General features: G+C 37.0%; 1 protein-coding gene across 2 annotated transcripts in view; it reads right to left on the bottom strand.

The window, feature by feature from the left end:
* Positions 1-22,717, bottom strand: part of SENP6 (SUMO specific peptidase 6) — an 84,563-nt gene that overhangs the window by 10,094 nt on the left and 51,752 nt on the right. For both annotated transcript variants that reach the window (XM_054821324.1, XM_054821325.1), the window contains 11 exons: positions 22,197-22,599; positions 21,089-21,318; positions 18,390-18,560; positions 17,454-17,496; positions 12,204-12,383; positions 8,902-9,128; positions 8,187-8,293; positions 7,984-8,100; positions 7,024-7,146; positions 6,676-6,768; positions 2,164-2,597 (listed from right to left, as the gene is read on the bottom strand). In XM_054821324.1, coding sequence (XP_054677299.1) covers positions 2,164-2,597; positions 6,676-6,768; positions 7,024-7,146; positions 7,984-8,100; positions 8,187-8,293; positions 8,902-9,128; positions 12,204-12,383; positions 17,454-17,496; positions 18,390-18,560; positions 21,089-21,318; positions 22,197-22,599 — 2,128 coding nt within the window. The remainder of the gene's footprint in view (positions 1-2,163; positions 2,598-6,675; positions 6,769-7,023; positions 7,147-7,983; positions 8,101-8,186; positions 8,294-8,901; positions 9,129-12,203; positions 12,384-17,453; positions 17,497-18,389; positions 18,561-21,088; positions 21,319-22,196; positions 22,600-22,717) is intronic.

Genomic DNA, 22,717 nt, shown 5'->3' with positions numbered 1-22,717 from the left:
GAAAAGGGCTATGCAATATATCTAAACAATCACAAAAAATAAAAGTTTTGGTCATGGTGTCACTGGAGGACGTATTACTTATTAAAGAAAACCAGGATTTCTGTAGGAACAGTAAATAGGGCAATGAACTAGCTAATGGAAAAAACGGAGACCTGCATTTGAGAATACTTCAACAGAGAAGCTGAAGTAACATTTTGGAAAGAGGTTACCAGTGGAGTTCCACAGGGACAAACTTGGGAATTAGTCATTCAATATCTTTGAAAAGACCTTACCACAAGAAGTAGGCCATTTACTAGTGTGACTTATTGCTGACAGATTCGTAAAAAATAAAAATTGGTATCAAGAAGAATCATATCTTGTACAAGAACTGAGTAATAAAAAGGACTAGTTAAGTAATAAGCAAATATATATTTTGGATGATTTCTTCAAAGTTACTTAGGTATTAACTCCTACTGATTCACAAGTCCAAACCCAGGATTTAGTTTCAGATCAAGACATCCAAGTTCAGGCTCCTGTGTATAGCAGGGTCTCACAACATTAAGTGGAGATTATCATCAAAGCAGAGAGCTACTCAATTGAACAGCTACTCTGTGTCTGCTTTAGGATGAGAAGAGGAGGTCTCTTGGTTTCATTGACTATACTATCAAAGAGGCTCCTGCTGTCTTCTGAGATATCCCAGGATATCCAGGACATACATATGGATTTGGCAGAGCCAAGAGTCAAGATCCATACCCCTCTGGAGCAACAGCTAAAGGCTGGGCAGAAAACCCAAGGCCTACATCCTCATCTTCCATCTGGATGAAATGGAGTTTAGATACACTGCACATCTAAATTTAGCTGCCTAAACATACGCTTAGTGTCAATTTCAAATTGAATCTCACCCTTAAACCAGGACTGTGACCCTTAAGAATGTCTGCATTAATGAAAGGGTGCATCATCTGCCATAGCTGAGCAAGAGAATGTGAGCATTTTAGTCAGCAACAGAATAACCATCAGCCACTAATACAATGCAGCCATAAAATAAAAAGAAAAAAAATAACCCTAGCAAAAGTATGTCATAAAGTATGTTCCAACTAATTACAGACAAGTAACAGTAGCAGCACCCAAGACAAGAGACCGTATCATACAGCAGCAATATCATAGACAGTAACAATCAGACATAAAATGAAAAATCAATTCAAACAAGAGCAGATCAACGCACACCCCCAACACCACCCCTGAAGACCTTCTAGAAGTGACCATGCTATCGCAAATGAATAAATTTAGATTAGAAACTAGGAGAGTGTTTACACCCACAAAGACTTTAAAGTTGTAATGGCCTGCAGTATACAGATTAGACCATAGGATTGATAATCTCTTCTGATCTTCTACTTTAAGATATGCAATTACTTACTGTGTAAATTAAGTCTGTAGGAATACTATCAGTGACTAAAGTAAAAGTTTTTGCATGACTAGATGTTTTGTACTCTGTGCCTCAAGGGGATCCAAATCTTGCAGTGAGCAGAGAAAACAATCTTCTCCTAATTCCTTCATCGGCCTTTAAAAGTACATCAGCTCTTTTGTTCACTTCAGTACAAATGCTGTTCCGGATCACTGAAATCAGCCTCCACAGCAGCGATGCTTGGAGAAAGCCTCTCTAAATGGTAACTTGGAGGTCATGTGAGAGAATTATTTTTCTTAAATTATTTTCTTCTCAGTCTTTTTACATACCTTCTATCAGGATATTAAGGATCCTAATAGTGTTAAAGTAAAACCTCAAATGCTAGAAGACACTGGAATTAAGGTTGCTCACACTATTCCCCATGCACATACATTATGAGGATCCACGGTCAACTACAATTTTTTCCTTAACAATTACAGTCTTAAGTGATGCAAAGTGATATCTACAAAATGATTTTCTGTGAAAAAAGATCACACAACTGAAAAATTAATCTGATGTAGAAGAAGTGTTTTATCTCCAGCCTTACGCCATAAGAGTTAAGTCAACAGCCACAAAAACATTTTAAACGCAATGCCTATAAATTACTTCTATTGCAAGCACTCAAACTTCAGCCATATACTAATCTTTAAAAGTATGGAGTTTACACAATAGCAAAAGTAGTAACAGATGTGACATCTCCAATTTTTTTTCATTAAAATATGCATATTTTTACCATTACATACCCATAGATTGGCTAGCAGTTGTGAATTCACCCTGTATACCATTTTCATCTGGAGTCCTATAGTCAAGTTTATGGCATGCTGATTCCACAGTGTTAGGTTCTTCCACATCACTGTCTATTTGATTTAGTTTTTTGAAAGCACTTTTTCCCCTACAAGGACTTCTTCTACAACATGAAGACTCACTGTCCTCTGTTTCAGTGTTTGGGTCAATTAAAGCTGTATTGTACTTTTTGGTCAATGTCTTCTTTGCTGTGGACTTGGAAGGTGAGTTTTGTGCATCTAATTCATTTGGCAAAGGCGATGGTGTGTTGCGCTCTCCATCTGAAGAGGAAGATTTTATCTGTGTTGTAGCATTTTCATTATAGTTGGGATTTGGTTCATATTTGGGTTTTTCTAAACCAGGAAAACAGATGACAGCCAAAAACCAATGGGCACTGCAAAGGAAAAAAAAAACCATTAAAAACTAGCAATTACATTAATGCTCATGGTTAAATCTGAAGCTGGTAAAAAAAAACCCCACCCCACTGAGTGTGCGTGCACACACACACACAAAACCCAAACCTTGTCGCCCACAGTTATCAAAGATAGATTGTAATAGCTGTTCACTTTTCTGGGCAGGTTTTACTCAAGCCTTCACAGTCTTCTCTAAAGGTCAGATCACTCCATGCAAGTAGTCACCAACAAATTCATTAATACAATGCAGTTAGTTGAAAACAGGTGCTGCCTAAATATTTATTTCAATTTGCTCATACTTTATACATTCTTTTCCATCTTTGAATTAAAGCTTATTTCTTTTTTAACATTTTCTTTACCACTGCATGAATTAGAGATTGTAGAACTCATGTTTTATGGCTGTATGAAGTTTTCTAGTGGTTCAGCACTAGCTACACAAGCAGTCAAATCTAACAGTATAGCTGAATTGCTCATATTCTGCTGCCTATGAGATCTTCCAATTGTATATGACACTTCACATTTTTAAAGAAATCTGGTCAACAGTGAATTTAAAAAGGGGAGAAAAGAGTGTTTGTAATGCCATCACCACAACTCTTGTCCTCCTCACCCTTCACAGAACTGACATTCTAACCCCTTCAGGATCAAAAACAGTTATATCCCCCAACACAAAATAAGCTGGGAGATAAGTTTTGCTCCAGTTTCCTCCTTATCTCCTTGCCTCTTCGGACTTCACTGACGTGCCACTCAATCAGAAATGGAGCAGCAGCAAATTCAGGGATTGAGGCATTGCAAGTGGATATCGACAGACCTGTTTTAGAAATTTTCTGAAGGTTCTCAGATTCCCTACAGCAAATAACAAAACAGAACCTATCTATGTATTATCCAGGTGAAGCCACATTTCAATTTGTTTTAGAAAAAAGAAAAAGCAGGAGCTAAAAATGCATGTCTAAGTGACATATTAAAAAATTAATTAGATGATTATGAAGCCTAAATTCCACTGAAACTCAATGGCAGTTAAAGTAAGCAGCCTTTGAAAGCAGCATGTGAAGTAAGGAGACGTTATGTCTTGAATAATTCACCGCACCTAGTAAATGAATATATTAAGTGTTGCCAAGCCCTGGAATTTGTGTGTGCTCTATTAGTACATGCTTTATGTACCAGTTATGTAAACAGACCACAAAGTTAACCTGGATCTAAAAAGAAAATAGCTTGTAACTTTTAGAAGAACAATCTATTTCCATTGGAGACTTGAAAAAAATTACTGTACTCCCAAAAGACACTGATGCAGTCATGGTTAAATCAGCTATATTGTTCTGAAGTTAATTCTCCTCTAGACTCATCCTGCCCACCTCCAGTTACTGCAGTTTGACAACTTGTTAGCTGATGAGCTCCCATTCCCTAAACTAGTGGTTTTTCAGGAGAGCCTGGGAAGACTTTCTGGAAGTAGGTACTGAAGTCCAGCAACTCCAAAGCAATCATTTCTAGAATGTACTTTTAAAACAGGTGCCAGAATAAATAGCTGTGTCGTAAAAGAAAACAAAGCATCATCCTAGGCAGCACAGGAGAAGCATTATCAGGAGCAACCATTAGCAGCATTCCTATAATGCGAGAGAAGCTCTCAAATTTTCTCAAACCCTAGAATAACTTGTTTCACATACTACTTAATTCAAGGCACAAAAGAAACTCTGAGATTGGTTCTCAACCAGACTAATTTTGCCACAGATTAAGGTTTGAGACCTTTTATAAATAGTAATGAATGCAGATCTTTCACTGGAACCAAAGAAACTCTTCCATACTTTTGATCCGCTTTTGTATCACATAGGGAAAGTTCTGTTTACAGGGACTAATTACCAGCATCAAAGCAGGTGTCAAATTCCTGAAAAATACCTGCAGTGCTGCAATGCCTCAAGTTGTGAACACTGGGAGAGTCTCAACAACTCAAGGCTGTATGTGAGTTCTATGATCATAACCTATGAAGACAAGGAATAAACTGATGGAAAGAAGTGGGTGATGAAAGCCTTGCTACACTATGTTAGGTTGCGCATACAGAACTCCAGGCAAAGGCATGTTGAAAAAAATCTGAAAATGGGGTTCTCCAAAAACGACACAGAATGGCACATACTTTGCTCTCCATACACCACAAGCATTAACTGGCTCTCCTTCCTCATCACTGATTCTCTGTGTTCCTAGCATTTTCACTAATCCCTTGAAGGTATGAAACAGTGCTCGATTACAAAAAAATAACAACTAGACAGCTAAACACAATAATAAACAACAATAAAAAAACCAAACCCGTTCCCCCCGCACCTCCTGTCAAACCACCACTTTCTCATCTCCCTGGATACTTGGTTTTTTTCTGCTCTGTATGTATCGGGAAATCATTTTTGCAAACGAATGTCCTACTATTACCGCTTACCAAGTTTCAGTTCACAGTGAAGGACAGTTCCAAAAAGTGTGACCAGGATCATTTCCAGATGAAAGATGCACACCAAGAGTACACTTCTCATGCTCTAATCACTACTGGATGAGTCTATGAGACCAAGCTAGTCCGAAGCAAAATCCCCCAACCCACATACGGTATCAACATCATGTCTTCAGTACAAACTGTTTTTTTCTGCAAATTCACTCCTACTGAGCTGCACTACTTGCTAAGGTGGACGTTGCTTTAGTTGCTTAACAGTAAATGAACAAGGTAGTGAAAACTACTATGTGCTAAGTTACTAGCAATGTAACTAGTTCTTGTAAAACCACAGAACTATTTCTTCGTATTTTCAGGTGACTTCTAAGTCACACTATCTGGTATTTGCAGCATCATCAGTCTCATTTCTCCTATGCATAACCAACATGGATGTGTGAATGACATGAGAGAGGATGGTGGAAAGTAAATTATATAACAAGCTCTAAGGCAACTAAAATTTAAGTGATAGACACTTCAAAGTTCTGGTACTTAAAGCTTTGGGGGAGAGGGATGGCAAGGATGCAGTCTGCAGTGGAGAGGAAGAGTATCTTACACCAGAGTCGTTTTCATCATCTAAGGACTGGCTGTCTTCCCATGGCTGTACAGAGGTCATAGCATCTCAAATGCTAAAGTCAGTGCTTGTGAACAGCTTTTTCAGGGATTTACTTACGACTTTATAACAAAGACAGATCTATGGTCAGTTACCTCATAACTGCCTCTCTACAGCTAGCCTCAGAATTCAGCTGGGGAAGAGGCAGGAAAAGAGAAGATTCAGAAGATCTCCTCCCACTGCACAATGACACAGTATCTAGATAAATTTCTTTGAAGAGCTTTTAATTAAAAAAACCCCACCCTATTCTTTGAATTTTCAAAAGATCAGTTAGATATGCCTATAAGTCAGTTACAATTCTCCTGTCTCTCAGCCCTTACTTGATTTACATTTTTATTGTGTAGTTTTAAAAGGCAGTAGTTTACCTTTCCTAAATATTTTAGCTAAAGGACTGCTTAGATTCTTTTTGTGAAATATAGAAATGTGTTTGTGATAACTTGCTCTGATCTTAAGGAAAGCAAGCATCATTAAAAGTCCTTAACAACTGTTGGAATGCTAAAAGTCTGCTACCTGGCCAAAGAAAAATATCAGGAAAAAGGGATATAAAGAAAAAGAATTACAACTCCCAATACAGGGCAGTAGAGATTTTCAATTGCATTTTCTTCTGATACGGGTTTATCGTAACTAAAGGATGATGTCATCTATATCAAAGAGATCTTCTTAGAAGAACAAATAAGGACTGAAAAAGGTAAATCCAAAAGTTATCAATAACAACAGCTTAGAAGAACGAACTCCAGAAAACCAGGTAAAACCTAGAAAAAGTACTCAGAAAAGGCCAGTTTTGCTCAGTCTTTATATTGTCCAATACTTCTTATACTGCAACAGTACACTTAAAGATCTTACATTACTATTTTGTTTTTATCACATGGAAAAAGATGATTATTCTCTTAATTTTTAACTTCGATTCACATTAAAACATAACTTTCAATTTTAGAATTATGAAGCTTAAGCCTTTACCCTGTAAATGCAATAAAAAGGTGTGTTTACTTACGCTTCATTAAGGGGAACAAAAATGAAATCTTTCTCAAAAATGTCAACGTGCCGTGTCCATGTTTTTACTCGTCCATGTCGTTTTTGTTGTATTCTGCAAGAAGAAACCAACGCAGGATTTATAGGGTGGCTTATTTTAATTGAAAGACTACTTTTCCAAGTATTTTCACCTTAACAGCTTCTTAAGATTTTCAAGTCAAATTCTATGTTTGTTATATGTCTGGATGCTTCCTAGATTTCTGTTGGTATCGTAATTTTGTCTGTAAGAATTTTATCTCTATAAAATATCTGTTCTTGTAGTCTTCACTGTACTTAGCTCTTAGTAAAACTGACTTATCAACAGACTTACGAAAGGTTTGAAGTTTCATGAATATTTCTTCTTTCTCTTTGATTAAGGCGTTTATAGAAGAATGAACTGAACACATGTATTCTATCAGCATCTTCTTTTTTCAGTTTTTCAAGTACCAAATACCTAATTAGTTAACAAAAAAAAAAAAAAGAAAAATTCATGGAGGTGTTAACTCCAAATATTCATCATCAGAGTCAAAAGGACTGCTGACAGTGCTACCTCCCCACCAAACTGTTGCAGCCTCTCACAAAATATTTGTAAGAATATTAGAGCTAACTAACCACAGGAACTCCTTAATGCAATATCTGTCTCAGTATTTCAAGGTACTAAGTGCTCTGCTCAATCAACAAGTTGTCCTGCTGTTGTATTCATTTTTATATCATGGCAGGAGAAAAAAATTCAATGAGTTTGTTGCATGTAACCTAGCTAGGAAAGACCCATATTTTCTGAGCCATTAAATTTCCAAACACTCCCAGAGTGATGCACTAATTTTCTGTTCACCTCTAAAGTATTTGAATTGACTAAAATTATACACAGGTACCTTACATGTAGCGTAAACACAGCAGCATGTAACAATTTAATGTGCTTCTAACATCTGCAGCAGCAACACCAAAAATTAATTGATGTGTTACATTAATCAAAACAAATTCAATTCCAGGGAACACAAATACTCTGAAAAAAACAATTTAACTTTAAAAGGCTATTTTGTTTTCCTTGCAGTTATTTCCTTTTCAGATGCAAGGAAATTTTAAAGAACTTTTTTTCCAAGTGAGAACAATGTCACTGTCAGACAGGATAGGAGGAACTAAAATTTCTTGCAAAAATACAAAAAAACCTTTAAAATTAGAGCTATACAGAGTTGGAGACCAAGTGTTATCAACTGACCTATGAATTTTTACTGTCAGAACTTTCCAAGTTTCAAAGTAAAAGACAACTAAACTGATTTGAAACAAAACTTACTTTAAATAAAAATCAATAATAACATCATTTAAAAATTCTCCTTCATTTAGACAATGGAGGTCTTCATTGGTCACAGAAATACCACCTTTAGCTGGAGGAGGTGGATAAACTATCAACCTGAAAAGAAAAATACATTCAATAATAAATATGAAATGTCAAAAAAACTCAACAGAATTGTTACAGGGCAAAGATAAATATCTTACTTTTCTATAGGACCAATAAATACTGTATGTGGTTCTCCAACTTCATCATCATCATCAAAATACGGTAACTGTTTATTTCGCTGCTGCATTTTAGACTCAGAAGCAACCTTAAAAGAACAGAGTGAATATTAATTTGCATACCATGCTCAAATTTACCAAAAAAGTAATAAAGCTTTGTGAAGTCCAGCAGTGTAACATCCATTGCTTTTGAGAAGAACTTAAAGTTTGGGTTTTTTCCCTTCCTAGTTCATTTATTACACTTAGGTCTGTACTCATTTCTTGCAGACACACAAAACTTTAAAATTCTTTAATAAGTAGTTTTGTTTAAAGAAAGCATTAATTAAATTTAACTACAACACTGCAACTTAACTTCCTGTTTGAAATATTATAATTTTAGCAGTAGATGAATTTGGAAACAATTGTCTAATTATAGTGCAAATTTCTTGTCCCTGAATAATTTTTAAATGACAACATTACTTGTGGACCACTGTACAATCTTATGATCAAACTAAACACATGAAAAAGTATTGTGAGTGCACAGGCTATTTCACATAGTCTCATAACCCACCATGGACCAGTCTTGGAATCCTCATATAAAAGACAGCAGAAGTTGTTGGATTTTTTTTTTTTTTGTCTAGTGACTAGCACACTATCTTTACTGTATTTATTACTGAAATAATATAATGACTTTGTTCTAAAAGAAAAACATAATTACATTTTTTATTTTGTTTTCTCTGTGAGATGGGCTGCCTTTGGAATTGTCTTCCAAACACTTAGTAAATGCAACAAGCCTGCCATTGGCTTCTTCAAAAGAAATTTTCACAAAGAAGTTAGAAATATTATTTCTCAAACCAATCCTATTAATTATTTTTTCAAATATTGAGTTTGCATGAGGATCAAGACCAGTTTCAAAAATCAAAATGATGTACTGTTCTTCTTGACCTACGAAAAAGCAGAGAGAAAATTATTCATTTAGAAACAAAATATAATGTTGCAATTATGAACAGATTTCAAAGAATCACGAGCCAACATGTGCATGCACTGCTGACAATAACTACAAGCAGTAATACACATGTATGCAAGCAGACTGAAGGATTAACTACCAAACCCTTGTCCCTACATTTGCAAAAAAGAGTGCATTCAGCTTCTGCCTTAATCTAGAAATGTTAATTATTACACCTGATAATTTTTTAAAAGACACTGAATGCAAAGCCAAATCATATTTTGCAGTAACAGCTTCTCTGCTTACTGACAATAAGTGTCTGTAATCAATACCTTCTCTTTTTCTTATTACGGTTCCTATCCTATTGTTTCAATACAATTCCAGAAATTATGTATTCAGCATAATTTCCTCTCTATATAGGGAAATACCATGCCCTAATTTCTACCAAGTCAACACTAAGTCTAGAGTAGGTCTCTCAAAAATCAATGAAGATATATTCATCCGCGGAAATTTATTAGAAAAAGAGAACTGTATTAAGAAAGTAGATGAGCTTTTATGGTCTCAATGTTTACTATAAAAATGGTTTTCATCTACTTAACCCCTTCAACATCAACATGGTATTTTATTTTAAAAGACTTCAGTCTGGTTTTCTCCTACTTTCAAATAGATGTGACTGCAAAAGGGGAATGGAAAAAAAAAAGAAGAAAACATATACTAAATTAAACAAAAAACAGTATACGAGACACCATGATTCAGGTAGATTCATGGTCTATCCTGATCCTAGAAGGCTACACTATAAAACATTACTGCTTTTTGAAAATCATATTTAAGTCACTACAGTATCTAAGTCCAGAGGTCCCCAAGTCTTTTAGCTAGAACAGTCTATAAGAATCACTTTTACATGGATATATAGCACTGACATCTGCATATCAGCTCTTTCAGACAATATTCTCTCAGAAACAGTCACAGGTTGAAAAAAAATACTACTTGGGGTAGCTAGCAAGCAGAATGCAAAACTTAAACCACTGCTTAAAAACTGAACTGAGTAGAATACTGCGGGCGAGGGGAAGTACATTTTTGAGACAACCATTTCCAGACTTAAATGGGAAAATAAGCATGATGCTTTTTTAAAAAGCGGATACAAACTGTGTACACATATTAGAAGCACAAAGTTCTAACAAAACTACTCTTACTGATTCTAGGCACGTGCTGTTGGGTACCTAAGTACAAAACCCTGTAACAGCAATTTCACAGAAGAAACAGGTTTTTGTCTCTGATCAGATTTCTGTTACCATAGAAAATAGAAATCTCTTAAGGATCTCCAGTCCACTGGCAATCAGTTTTCATTTCTAAAAAGTATGCATCTGAACAAGAAAAGGAATTTAAAATGTCACAGTAATCAAAATCTTCATGTCCTTACACAGGTAAAGGTATCTCGCCACCTAGAAAAGCAAAGCCCTGCTTTCAGGTCCTATAACATAAACAAACCAAGACCTCTCTGCCCACAGTGAACATTGTGCAAACACAATACCATCAGGTGTTCTCTCATGCTTACTCTTGCTAGCCCTAATAAATCTTGTACTTCTTTTGGTACAGTGGGTTAGCTTCAACAGGTCAGCCTGCACCTTTACAAAATGTTGGGGAATGAGAGTTGGATCAAACAGCTGTTGTATAAATACCACCCACTCGCATCACCAGAGAAGTAAAAAAAGCAGTAAGTTACACTAAAGAATTATTTAGGCAGTCAGACACAGGAATGGGATTGTGGTTGCAAAACCCAGTCTCATGTAGCTGGCTAACTCAGAGCTGCAGAGACCTGTTTTTCTGTAAATGAGTTTCAGATACACACATAACCGTTTCCTTTTGGTTATTCTTAACTTGGCATGCTAACTTGTGAAAAATAATTCTTAAACAGCGTATTTCCCAATTCACCGCACACAGGAATTAGGTGTCTAACTGGGTTTTGGGAACTAGGCATCTACACACAGTTGCTTACACAGCTATGGGTTCAAGCTTAAAGTAATTTCATCGCTCACACAGCAAATAGCAACTGTGTTATCACAAAGTACTCCTAAGTATCAAGTACACTAAAGCAGGCGGGTGTAAAACTAGCTCAGCACCACAGCCTCAGAGGGAAAAGCTTGGGGGAGAAAGGCTGAGAGACATGGAAAGGGAAGGATTTCTTACCCGAGCAACTCAGGAAGCTTTTGCTTTTTTCACTTGTGAACACTGCATTTACCCGGGGTCTAATGCCTGCTCCCAGCATTGCCTCTAGCTCCCCCGCACGCTCTCCAATTACTTTTGTAATCATAATACTCCTTACAGCTCCTACTTTTTATAGGAGGTGGATGATGTTGTTATAACAGTATTGTATGTTGGAAGCACACAATTCTGAGATTGTTGAAAGCATTCTTCCTCCATTTGAATGCATCATGTATCTATGAAGCTGAATACAAGTATAAATAACCACAAAATTTAACTTAAGAAAAGCCTATTTAAGGGGAAGATGACTCTATTCTAAATTTAAAAATAGCGTGCATATTGAGATGCTAGATCCTTGAGGAAAACTATGTTGAAATTAAACTTAATTTTAAGATACATGAAGACAATCCACTTTTCCAAGCAGATATTTGTCTACATCACATCACTACAAGCACATGGGGAAAAAAAGCAAGCCAACCCACACAAGTTTCTACTTAAACTAAGGCCTGTAAGCAGAACAGCACAGAAAGCAGCAGTAAGTATACCAAAAGCTGTTATATAAATGTAAAAGCCCGCATACAAAAGCTAAACAAACCAACTTGCTTTCATTCAGCAAAAGTATTAGTGAAAAAAGTTATACTAAACTGACTAAATGTTGCAACTAGCATGTGTGTGGACAAACAAGACCACAGTTTTGCCAAGCTGTTCTGAACTGTACTGCTCATCAGCCTGGGAAAGCAATTGTGTCTGGGAAAACACTACACCTGCCCCAGCCAGCGATGCCAGTTTTATTCTTTAGTGCACTCAGTCATGATCCAAAACATTAAAATGCAATTTAAAGTGAAATAGTAGACTAAAATTGTTTTACTTACTTTCTCCTTTACATTCGTACCAGACATTATCTTTACTCATTTTCAGTTGGTCTCTCAGACTACTACAGGTTGATGGTACTGTTTGTAGGAAAACTACCGGTAATTTTCGGACGCTACACCATTCACATTTGGTAAGTTCTGAAGTTTTCAGGTTAATCTCTCGGATATCGCTTTCTGATTCTAGGAAAAAATAATTACATTATATTAAATTATAGTAAAAATATGTAGGTACCTTTACAATTTCTCCCTTGATTTTAACAAGAAATCAGTATGTGCTCATTAACTTAAGAAAGTTTTTAAAAGTTTAAAATTAACACATATCCAGGAAGTGATGTCTGTTAATATCTTGAAAGATGAACTGCACTCTACTGTCACCTTTCATAAAAGTCATCAGAAAAAAACCTTCCTTCTCACCAACTTTAATCTAGATTTTATTCCACAGAAAAAACCCCAATATTTCCAGTGACGATTTAAATTTGCAGCTATTGCTGTGACACGTTTTACAACAGGTTCATAAAACTTTCTTTGTAGATTTATCTTTGACTGAGTTCCCTTATGAAAAACAACTTGAAAAGAGAATAAACACATGCAGAGAAACGATGTGATTGCCTGAAGAAAATAAGGTACTGCTCTCAATTTACTACAAAAGAAAAATGCTACCAACATGGTAAATTTTTAACACTACACCTGATGCTGCTGGTGCCAATGTTTGAGTATTTTATGGGGTTTATTGCATTATAAAAAGGGAAGGAAAAATGCGTGAAGTCAAGGTTCTCTGAATTTGGTGAAAAGATGCAAAAGTTCAATGCCAGTAATTATTTCTAGATCAGAAAAATGGTTAATGGTAGTCACTTAAAGCTTTAGTTAGTGGCAGCCTCCACCTGAAAAACTATATCCCCTTACACAGAGGAAAAAACATAGGCTAGAAGGCGAAATGGAGCAACAAAGTCCTTCTAATAAATAAAAATCAATGTATGAAGTTCGTCTCCTCTTCCTTTCCCTGTAAACTGGAGGAGACACTGCAGAGAATTCCTGAAAAGACTAAGGCCTTTCTTAAGTTAAATTCTAGTAAATATTTCATGACTAGATGACGTGGTTTAGCCCCCGCCGGCAGCTGGGTGCCACGCACTACTCACTCACCCCTCCCCCGGCGGGATGGGGGGGAGAACGGAAAAACAACGGCAAAGCCTCGAGGGTTGGGATAAGGGCAGTTTACTGGGACAGCAAGGGAGAGGGAAACAATCAACAACAGTACTGATAACAGATATTCACAATGGGTGATAACAAAGAACAATTTACCGATCCGACGACCGACCGACCGGACACTCAACCCGTCCCGGAGCCGCGCCGAACCCGCCCCTGCCCGACCAGCCCCCTGTTACGGTGAGCATGATGTCACAAGATATGGAATAGCCCCCGGCCAGCTTGGCTCACCTGTCCTGGCTCTTTGTGAGATTAACTCTAGCCTTGCCAGAACCAGGACACTAGACAGATAGTGAGTAAAAATCAGCAAAATGGTTACCACCTAACGAGTTTAATTTGCATCACCCTGAACATAATTGCTAAAACCATATGATGAAAAATACGACATAAAAGACATATCATTACTTTCTACCCTACTAGTATTAGTTATTAGAGGTTCTTATTAGTGGAAGGAGTGCTTTTTTTTTTTTTCTCCCCACCCCCCTTTTGTTTTTTTGAACTGTTTCCCCTATCCTTCTCCTGGCATTTAGCAGCCAGTGTCCAGCAGCAGCCCTGTACATCCTCCCTTCTTGTTGGCAACTGAATTCACACCCCTGTGCCTGCCAGAAAGCAGTCTGCTGCTCATAAAGACAGGGCAAACAGTAACCCAAAGCGAAGCATCCACTGGCTGCAGACTGGAAGTGGTGGCCACCACAGCTTCTGCAAAGCAAGGCAGTTCTCCTTTCCTTCTAAACCTCCAACGCCCTTGTCCCACTGGCTGGGGAAGAAGCAGCCCAGCTCCAAGTCAGGTGGCAGCAACAACCTGCTTCCTTCAAGCCGACAGGGCAGCACTGAGTGCTCAGAACAGTAGTTTGCCATCTCATCAGGAAAAGAGCAGCAGAAATATGCTACAGGGATCTAACTAGTCCATCTCCTTGCACTGATTCTCCTTTATCTCCCTAGGGACTTACATAGGAGAAAATGAAGCTAGTAACTAAACGAAGGCTTACAGATGACTCCTAGAGTCTTCTGTGTTTAAAACAAACAATAAAACAGCTTTCCAGGGCTAGGCTACAATACCTCCATTTGTATAGTAATACTTCAGTTTTCTCCCTCCTACACGTACATACTTTCCTTAATTCACGTCACCTAACTTCCCGCTTTCAGAGCGGATTGCAGAAACAAAAAATCCCAACTTAAAACCAGGTTCAACCCATTTAATTGAGGAATACAGGTCCTTCTAATGGTGTCTAGATAGAAGCTCCTTGCCAAAACATGAGCAAATTGGCCTTTGGAGAAAACTCTGAATCCTTATAACTGTGCTTGCACTGAGATGAAGCATACTGAATTTCCTGTGAGAAGATTGTCTACTCTTCAGATGAAAATTTAAATCATATTCATCCTTTTGCATTAAGACAGGCATCTTATAATACATTTCACCATAAATGCCTTAACCTGTGAACAGTATTTCCTTTAACACTGACATAAGACAGACAAGAGGATTTAACCATATAAAGGCAATGTGAATAGTTTTTTTACGTATTAGAAACAGAAAGCTGCTTCCTTGAAACACCAGTTGGGAGTTGCAGAAAAATGACAAGGGACATGGAGAGAACTTTGAGAACTTGACATATATATTTATACATGTATTGACTTTGCGTGACAAGGTTTTGGTAGCAGGGGGGCTACAGGAGTGGCTTGTGCAAGAAGCTGCTAGAAGCTTCCCCCCCATGTCCAACAGAACCAATGCCAGCCGGCTCCAAGACTGACCCACCGCTGACCAAGGCTAGGCCCATCAGCAACAGCACCTCTGGGATAATGTATTTAACAAGGGGAAAAAACCAAACAAAAAAACCCAGCAGCATTTGCAGCAAGAGAGAGGAGTGAGAATATGTGAGACGAACAACTCTGCAGACACCAAGGTCAGTGAAGAAGGAGGGGGAGGAGGTGCCCCAGGGGCTGCAGCAGAGATTCCCCTGCAGCCCATGGAGAAGACCACAGTGAAGCAGGCTGTCCCCCTGCAGCCCATGGAGGTTAACGCTGGAGCAGCTATCCACCTGCAGCCCATGGAGGACCCCATGCCAGAGCAGGTGGAGGCACCTGAAGGAGGCTGTGACCCTGTGGAGAGAGTAGCCCACGCTAGAGCAGGTTTGCTGTCAGGACTTGTGACCCCATGGGGGACCGATGCTGGAGCAGTCTGCTCCTGAAGGTCTGCACCCCATGGAAGGGACTCACGCTGGAGCGGTTCATGAAGAACTGCAGCCCATGGGAAGGACTCACATTGGAGAAGTTTGTGGAAGACTGTCTCCCATTGGAGGGACTCCATGCTGGAGCAAGGGAAGAGTGTGAGGAGTCCTCCCCCTGAGGAGGAAGGAGTGGCAGAGACAACATGTGATGAACCCCCATTCCCCGTCCCCCGTGCTGCTGCTGCGGAGGAGGGAGAGAAATTGGGACTAAAGTTAAGCCTGGGAAGAAGGCAGCAGGGGGTGGGGGGGTGGAAGTGTTTTAAGATTTGTTCTTCTCATTATCATACTTGGATCTGATTGGTAGTAAATTAAATTAATTTCCTCAAGTTGAGTCTGTTTTGCCTGTGATGGTAATTGCTGAGCGATCTCCCTGTCCTTATCTTGACCCATGAGGCTTTTGTCATATTTTCCTTCCCCTGTCCAGCCGAGGAGGGAGGGGAGTGATACAGCAGCTTTGGTGGGCACCTGGCCTCCAGCCAGGGTCAACCCACCACAATATATGCAAAAACAAGCTCAAGGCAGAACAGTACTGCTGTTTCTACAGCTGTTCAAAGCATTTGCCTCTCCCTGAAAAAGCACGACCACTGTAATAAATGTAAAGAAAAAAAATAGGTGTCATTTTTATTTCAAGATCCTTACTTGTATTAAAACAAATCACACTATGATTATGAAGTTCATAGAAATGGAGCTAGCTGAGAATACACCCATCTTCATCCAGATGCAAAACTCAAAAAAAAAAAAAAGCGTTAAATGTTCCAATAAACACAGCATTTAATGATTTAATGAGTCACCATTTTTATGCTATTGAGGGACAAGTCCCATGGAAATAATTTCACTGTGCAAGCTGTGCAACTAAAAATTGACAGACATTTTCTACAAATTTTACCCAGCTTTTTAGTGGGTTGTTGGCGTCTTTTTTTAACACATTCAATGCATGAAAACGGATAGTTTCTATGCATCTATATTTCAGATGCAACAGAAACTTAAATACTTGACTGAGCAAAGGCTACTCTTATCTTTACAGCTTGTGAGACACCTTTTCGCATATAATAATAACAAACTACAATAGTTCTCTTTTACTAATAACAAAAGGCAAAATTTGACAGGACTGCATCTTTATGGAAACTTAAGATTAACAAAAGGAGGCAAAGCTTCTTTTCAGGCCCAAAGCAGAACTCTACGAAAGAAAACAGAGGAAACAGACCAATAGTAGTAAGCTCACTATTTCCTAAACTATGACACTGTATTTCTTTCAGTAGCATGAAATATACAACCTATAGGCTAGAGAAAAAGAATTGTAAAGGGCGATATAGACAGAAAAGTCTAAGACAGCTGTGTGGTTTTTACTCTCCACTTATGCATCTGAAATAAAAGAACTAATAAAGTGATGAAGAGGTAACATGTTTTACAGGAGGTTACACTTGCCTATTGTTTTTGTTAATCATTTTCAAAACAACCTTTGCCAATTATCACCAGAATACCAAAAGCTCTTCTACTAGGATGAAGGGGAAGAACTAATGACCCAGTTGCAGGCACACCATAAATTGCTAATTCCTGCTATCTGTGAGTTTTCTTTCTGTCAGTAGAAGGCAGAGATAGTGCAAAATAATTTTGGTTTTTATTCACCAGGCAGTTCAGGTCAAATTTATACTCTTTTTTTTTTTTCTCTTATCAGACTACAGGCACCTAGTATAATTTATTACAAGTATAACAAAACCAGAATTGACATTTCATTATGGTTCACCTGTTAATTCCTTTGACAAAGTTACTTCATTCAAAATATATATATTGGGTATTAATATAAAATGAAAGAGGTACTCACCTTCTTGACTTTCAAGTCGTATTTTGATATAATCCAGGCAAAACTGTGGAAGACAAGACAATAATAAGATTTCACTTCCCCAAAATAAAATTGGCTTAATGCCCTTTAACTATTAGTAAACATATTTCAATTGACTAAGTACTTGAGTAATGAATACTTTAAAATGTAAATTTTTTTAAAAAACAAAAGTGGACATTTTAGCACAACTCAAGCAAGTAAACTCTTTACTATTCAGTGTCTCTTTCAGTCATATTGACTGTTAAAACTTAAGACCTTTCCTAAGTACTCTGTTTTCAAAAAGGTTTAAAATACTCTGAAAAATACCACAAATTATAGGGAGAGGAAAAAAAATCTTTGAAAGAGAATGTCATCTATCAGTATCAGTATTTAAGCACATCAAACAACAGGGTTTTCCAGAAAGGTGGAAAGAACAAGTAACACCTCTCTGCTATTTATGTAGTTACCCCAGCAAGAAGTATGCACTTTGTCTGGCTTACTGCATACAACTAACATTCAATGTCTCCTTGAAAGTCTCCAAGTAACTTAAGAAGGTTAACAAAAACAAAAAAAAAATTGTTCTACAGAAGCAAAATTTTTCACCTGCAGGCATGTTTCTTCCTCCCATCTATCAATATCCATTTTTTGGTAACTGTTGCCTTCAATTTTCTTAAAAAATGCATGCTAATCCATAAGCCCCCCCAACCAATTGAACTGGGTCCTCAAGGGTTTTGCAAGCATGATGTTTCTATTAAACACCAGAACTAGATCATATGTGTTAGAAATAGTACTTTGGGATTCTTTAGGAATCACAGCCTCTGAAATTAGAGACAAATTTACTGTTCCACAGACAAAAGCAAAATAGTATGTTGTTCAAGTATGAAAATGACAATGTCCATCAAAAACTGAAAAGATTTGTCAAATAACAAGTTTACTTACAATCACAGGTTCCACTACCATTCTTCGTAGCGTTCCTATTCGTATACTTCGACAGTTCAGAATGACACTTTCACAGGAATTTTGATAATTTACAGGTACAGCCTCAGTTACAATCTCTTGAGAAATAACTTTACGACGTTTTATTGGAGTGTTAGACACAATGTTCCCAAACTGAAAAGTAATTTTCAACATTTCAGAATGTCTAAGATTTATTGCTAAAACAAGCTTGTTAAAAACTAGTGACTAAATTTTTGGCTACTTTTCTATCGGTCAACGAGATTACTTACTATAGCATCTACCCCAATCATGTACCAAAGGTAGAAATTTCCTAAAGCAGTTTTTGCAACACCTGAAGATGTTAACTTTGCTACATTCCAGAAAAAACTGTAAGCTGACACTTGTGATTTGGAAAAGTTCACAAAATGTCTACAAATAATGCTTCTGAAATTGCCAAAACAATTTAGTTTTCCTCATTTTGAAATATTGTGCAGCCTGGCAAAACAAGGTTATTTTTAATATATGTTTATTTATATAAAAACACTAATGCTGTAAAAGCACCACAATGTTGGTGGTGGTTTTTTTGTTTCAGTTTTTATTAGTCCAAGCTTTTGGTGAATGAAAACACTGTGTTATTACAGAAGGACAGTGCATCACCACATTAGCAGGTGTAGAATCTTCAAGAAATGTAAGTATATAAACCAAATCAAAATTCCTTAAAGCAACTGTACAGAACTATTAAGATGTTTTTAGGATCGGAAGACTAAGCACTTGAAGAAGGCCACGTGGAGTTTGGCTCCAGTTCAAGAAAGTCTCTGGATGCTGACTGAAGCTGTAATTTCAATGAAGTCTCCTGTTTACCAACAGAACAATCTTACAAAAACCTATTAAAATGAAGGAAAGCTGGCTGATAGCCATCAGATTAATATATTTATTTGTTGTATTGCTTATATTGCTGTACTTTGTGGAAGGATTTTCTGTACACTAGTCTTTTCTTTGGTATTTATATTGTTCAATAAAGCTGTGCATTAAGAAACATTCTTTTTGGGTTGCAAAATACAATTAAACTGCCACAGAAAAATATTTTAAGGGATTCAATATTTCTATTAAGACTAAACCTTGACAATTATTTCAAAATCCCTAATCACTAGCCTATCTTGGCCATAATTCAAAATATACTTTTGGATCCTTCATTTAAATACAGTGGAGAAGGCAGAGACTCTAAATCCCTGTAATTTAAAATATTCTCCTAGGACTCTTGTTTAAGACAGCTTTTCATTTTTGTCTGCTGGACTAGCTAAACATTATTGAAAGCTCAAAACTCAAATCACAGACAAACAGTAAGACAGTAAACATTAAAGCGGTGCTATTTTCAAGTAGCCTCTTCCGAAAAGAAGTAATGAATCTTTGGAGAGAAAAACAAATGAAAAAAGCTTCTTAAAGCTTCTTCTACCGTATCTGACAAAACCACTGTGATAGCTGCAATTCTTAGCAGTTTCCCTGAATCAATGCAAAGTTTGTGTTAAATACCACCAAAAAAAATTTCTGTTTCCCTTGTTCTCAAAAGCAAGCTCTTTTCTCTAAAATATGCAGTTATTTTCCAGTGTTACAACTGGTTCTTAAAGACTAGTGAACAGGAACATATGGATATACAAAGGAAAACATATGGGAGAGATTCAGAAGTCTTAGACACCAGTGCCTTCACATACAACGCTTTCAATTAATCCAGCACGTAATGCCAGAATAACTGAAATTCAAAACTATTTATCATCCAAGCTTTTAGCCCCACAGCTTTATTGTAGGCTAGAGGTTCACAGCTTTATATTGATAGTGGTGACTAATTATACACCTCATAATAAACATCCATAATTTCATCGATTACAGCACTAGAATGTTGGCTTCTGAATCTCAACATAGCATGAAGGTTTTGGAATCATTACTTTAGTGTTCTAACTCAGAAAATGCAAAGGATTTGAGACTGCAGGTGGAAATCTGATAACTCTTGCTGAACCAAACTCAAAATACTGAAACTGGACAAGTGACCCAAGAATGGTTTTAATCAGCACTATTAATTCAACACCAGTTGCCACAGGGAATTTATTCTTCTTAATGGCTCACTATTGAAGTGGTTAAGTTTTTAATATACCATGAAAGCTGTCCCCTTTGACAGCACTTAAGGAGTCTGCTCATGGTGCATTTTTTGTCTTTGTTTATCCAATTCTTGCAGTGGTACTCAACTAAAAACCAAAAGGACCACCATGAAATCCTTAAAATAAGTGCTATTAATTGGGACAGTTGTCAAAGTATTTTAATTTTAAAGAGCCACTATTGTTCCCAGTGTTTCTTTTCATGTTGAACTTCATATGTCTGCAGTCCTACCAGGCAACAGCTGGTACTGACATCATTCTGAAAACTAAGTAGGCCCTTGAGTTTCAAAGAGATACCCTGCCCAGTCTCAAAGCGTACACATTTAACACAGAAGCATCTACCTTAAAAGCATAATTCAAATAATTGTGAACACTTGTAACCATATAATGAACACATTTTCTTATGTTTCCAGTATGATGGAGATACTACTCAATGAGCTGCTAAATAAGAAAAGCAATCAAAGGTAGTCAACTTCCAACAATGCAAGACAAGCCTTTACATTTTCCATTTATGATTTGATTTTTGTTTTCTTTAAACAAAGCATTAAATAGTACCTGATCTTTCATTCTTGCTTTTCTTGGTAGTGTGACTGCAATTTCTGTATCTGTTGTTATACTACCTATTCTCTGTTCTATTCCACAACTGTTTTCCTTTAATGCTGCTTCCACCTTTCCTGTAGAAGGAGCTGGGGAGGAGCGGGCTGAATCTGCAGGACGAGGTGAAATGCTTTCCATTCTCCTAGTGCTGCCACTATCCTCCTCATCATCATCACTAGACAAAACAACTAAACAGAAAATATTAAATTCTCAACCACTACATTTTGCTGTAAGAGAAATTTCTTTTCAAGCAATAGCTTAAAAGTAATTTATGTAATTGTCCTGCAGTGCCAAAAAAAGTCCACATTTATCATTATATTATGCTTTTATGAGTGCTTATTTGGAATCTGCTTGCAGGTGCTCTCTCCCTCTTTTTTTTTTTCTCACAACTAACTATACAAGAAATGGATATCATTACTCTGCATCTAGACACACAAGTGAAGCCATACATTTCTTGGTTCAATCAAGAATTGACAGTGAATAATACAACTTAAGAAAAACCGATAGGAGAAATTGTGACTGAAATTGTTCAAATCAGTAAGACAACAAGGTCTAGTAAGCTAAGCATGGAACTAGAAACATCATTTCCCAAATTCCAGTTCCTTCCTGCTTATAAATTAATTTGAGTTTATGCAGAGAAAGCACAAAAATAATCATTTTACAAATTAAGAAATTTAAATAAATGGGAAGACCTGGACAGTGTTCAGATGCATATCTCGAAATAGGAAAGAAAAAAAAAAAATCAGAGATTGTCTTTCCCTTTGGGAGAATAAGTGATGGAATTCTGCTAAGAATTTTTTTTAAAAATTATAAAGTGTAAGTCTTTTAAAGCAAACAAACAAACAATTAATGAAATAATTTTTGTTTTCCCCAATGTTCATCTTTCTCAGAGAGTACCTCAGTATATGAAAAGGAAATTATAAGAAGGTCTGTCCCTCTTCCCCAAGAACACACCCACAAAAAAATTCCATGCAAAATCTGTAATGTAAACCTGCAAGGACAGTTCCTTCATTATACAATATTTTGGGTTTCCAATTTATGGCTATATTCATGAAAAGGTACTTACTTGGATCATTTAGTTCAGATGGTCTTGTACTCCTCTGTCTTAAGCTTCCTGTAATTTTAGGATTTTTTGTCCCAGTTATAAGACCAACTTTTCCATTCTGTCGTAACATAGAATGTCCTACAACTTCATTACTCAGTAGAATATCCGTTGGACCTTTCCCAACAGCAGAACTATAAAACTTCTTTGTGTTGAACCCTGTACCTGAAGACTTTTGCCCTGTTGAATTCTGATGTATTGAAGAACGTGATAAAGGTCCCACAGATTCACTTAGTGTCACAGTTTGTCTAGAGACTCTTTGCAAATCCTTTAGTGAAGCACTTTCACAATGTCGGCATTTGGTCTGATTTTCATTTGCCCGCCCACAATTTGGGCAATCAGCAGAATAATCAATTTGTTCCAAAAGCTAGAGGGGACACACACACACACAAAATCAGTAACTGTGTAAGTATAAAGATACCATTTCCAAATCTTGCATTTAATTTCCATTCAGAGTGTAGATGGACAACACTATATTAGCAACT

This window comes from Grus americana, chromosome 3, assembly GCF_028858705.1.
Source record: "Grus americana isolate bGruAme1 chromosome 3, bGruAme1.mat, whole genome shotgun sequence".
NCBI classification, from domain to species: Eukaryota; Metazoa; Chordata; class Aves; order Gruiformes; family Gruidae; genus Grus; species Grus americana.
The sequence above is the reverse complement of the archived record's forward strand: the minus strand, read 5'-3'. Positions and strand labels throughout refer to the sequence as shown.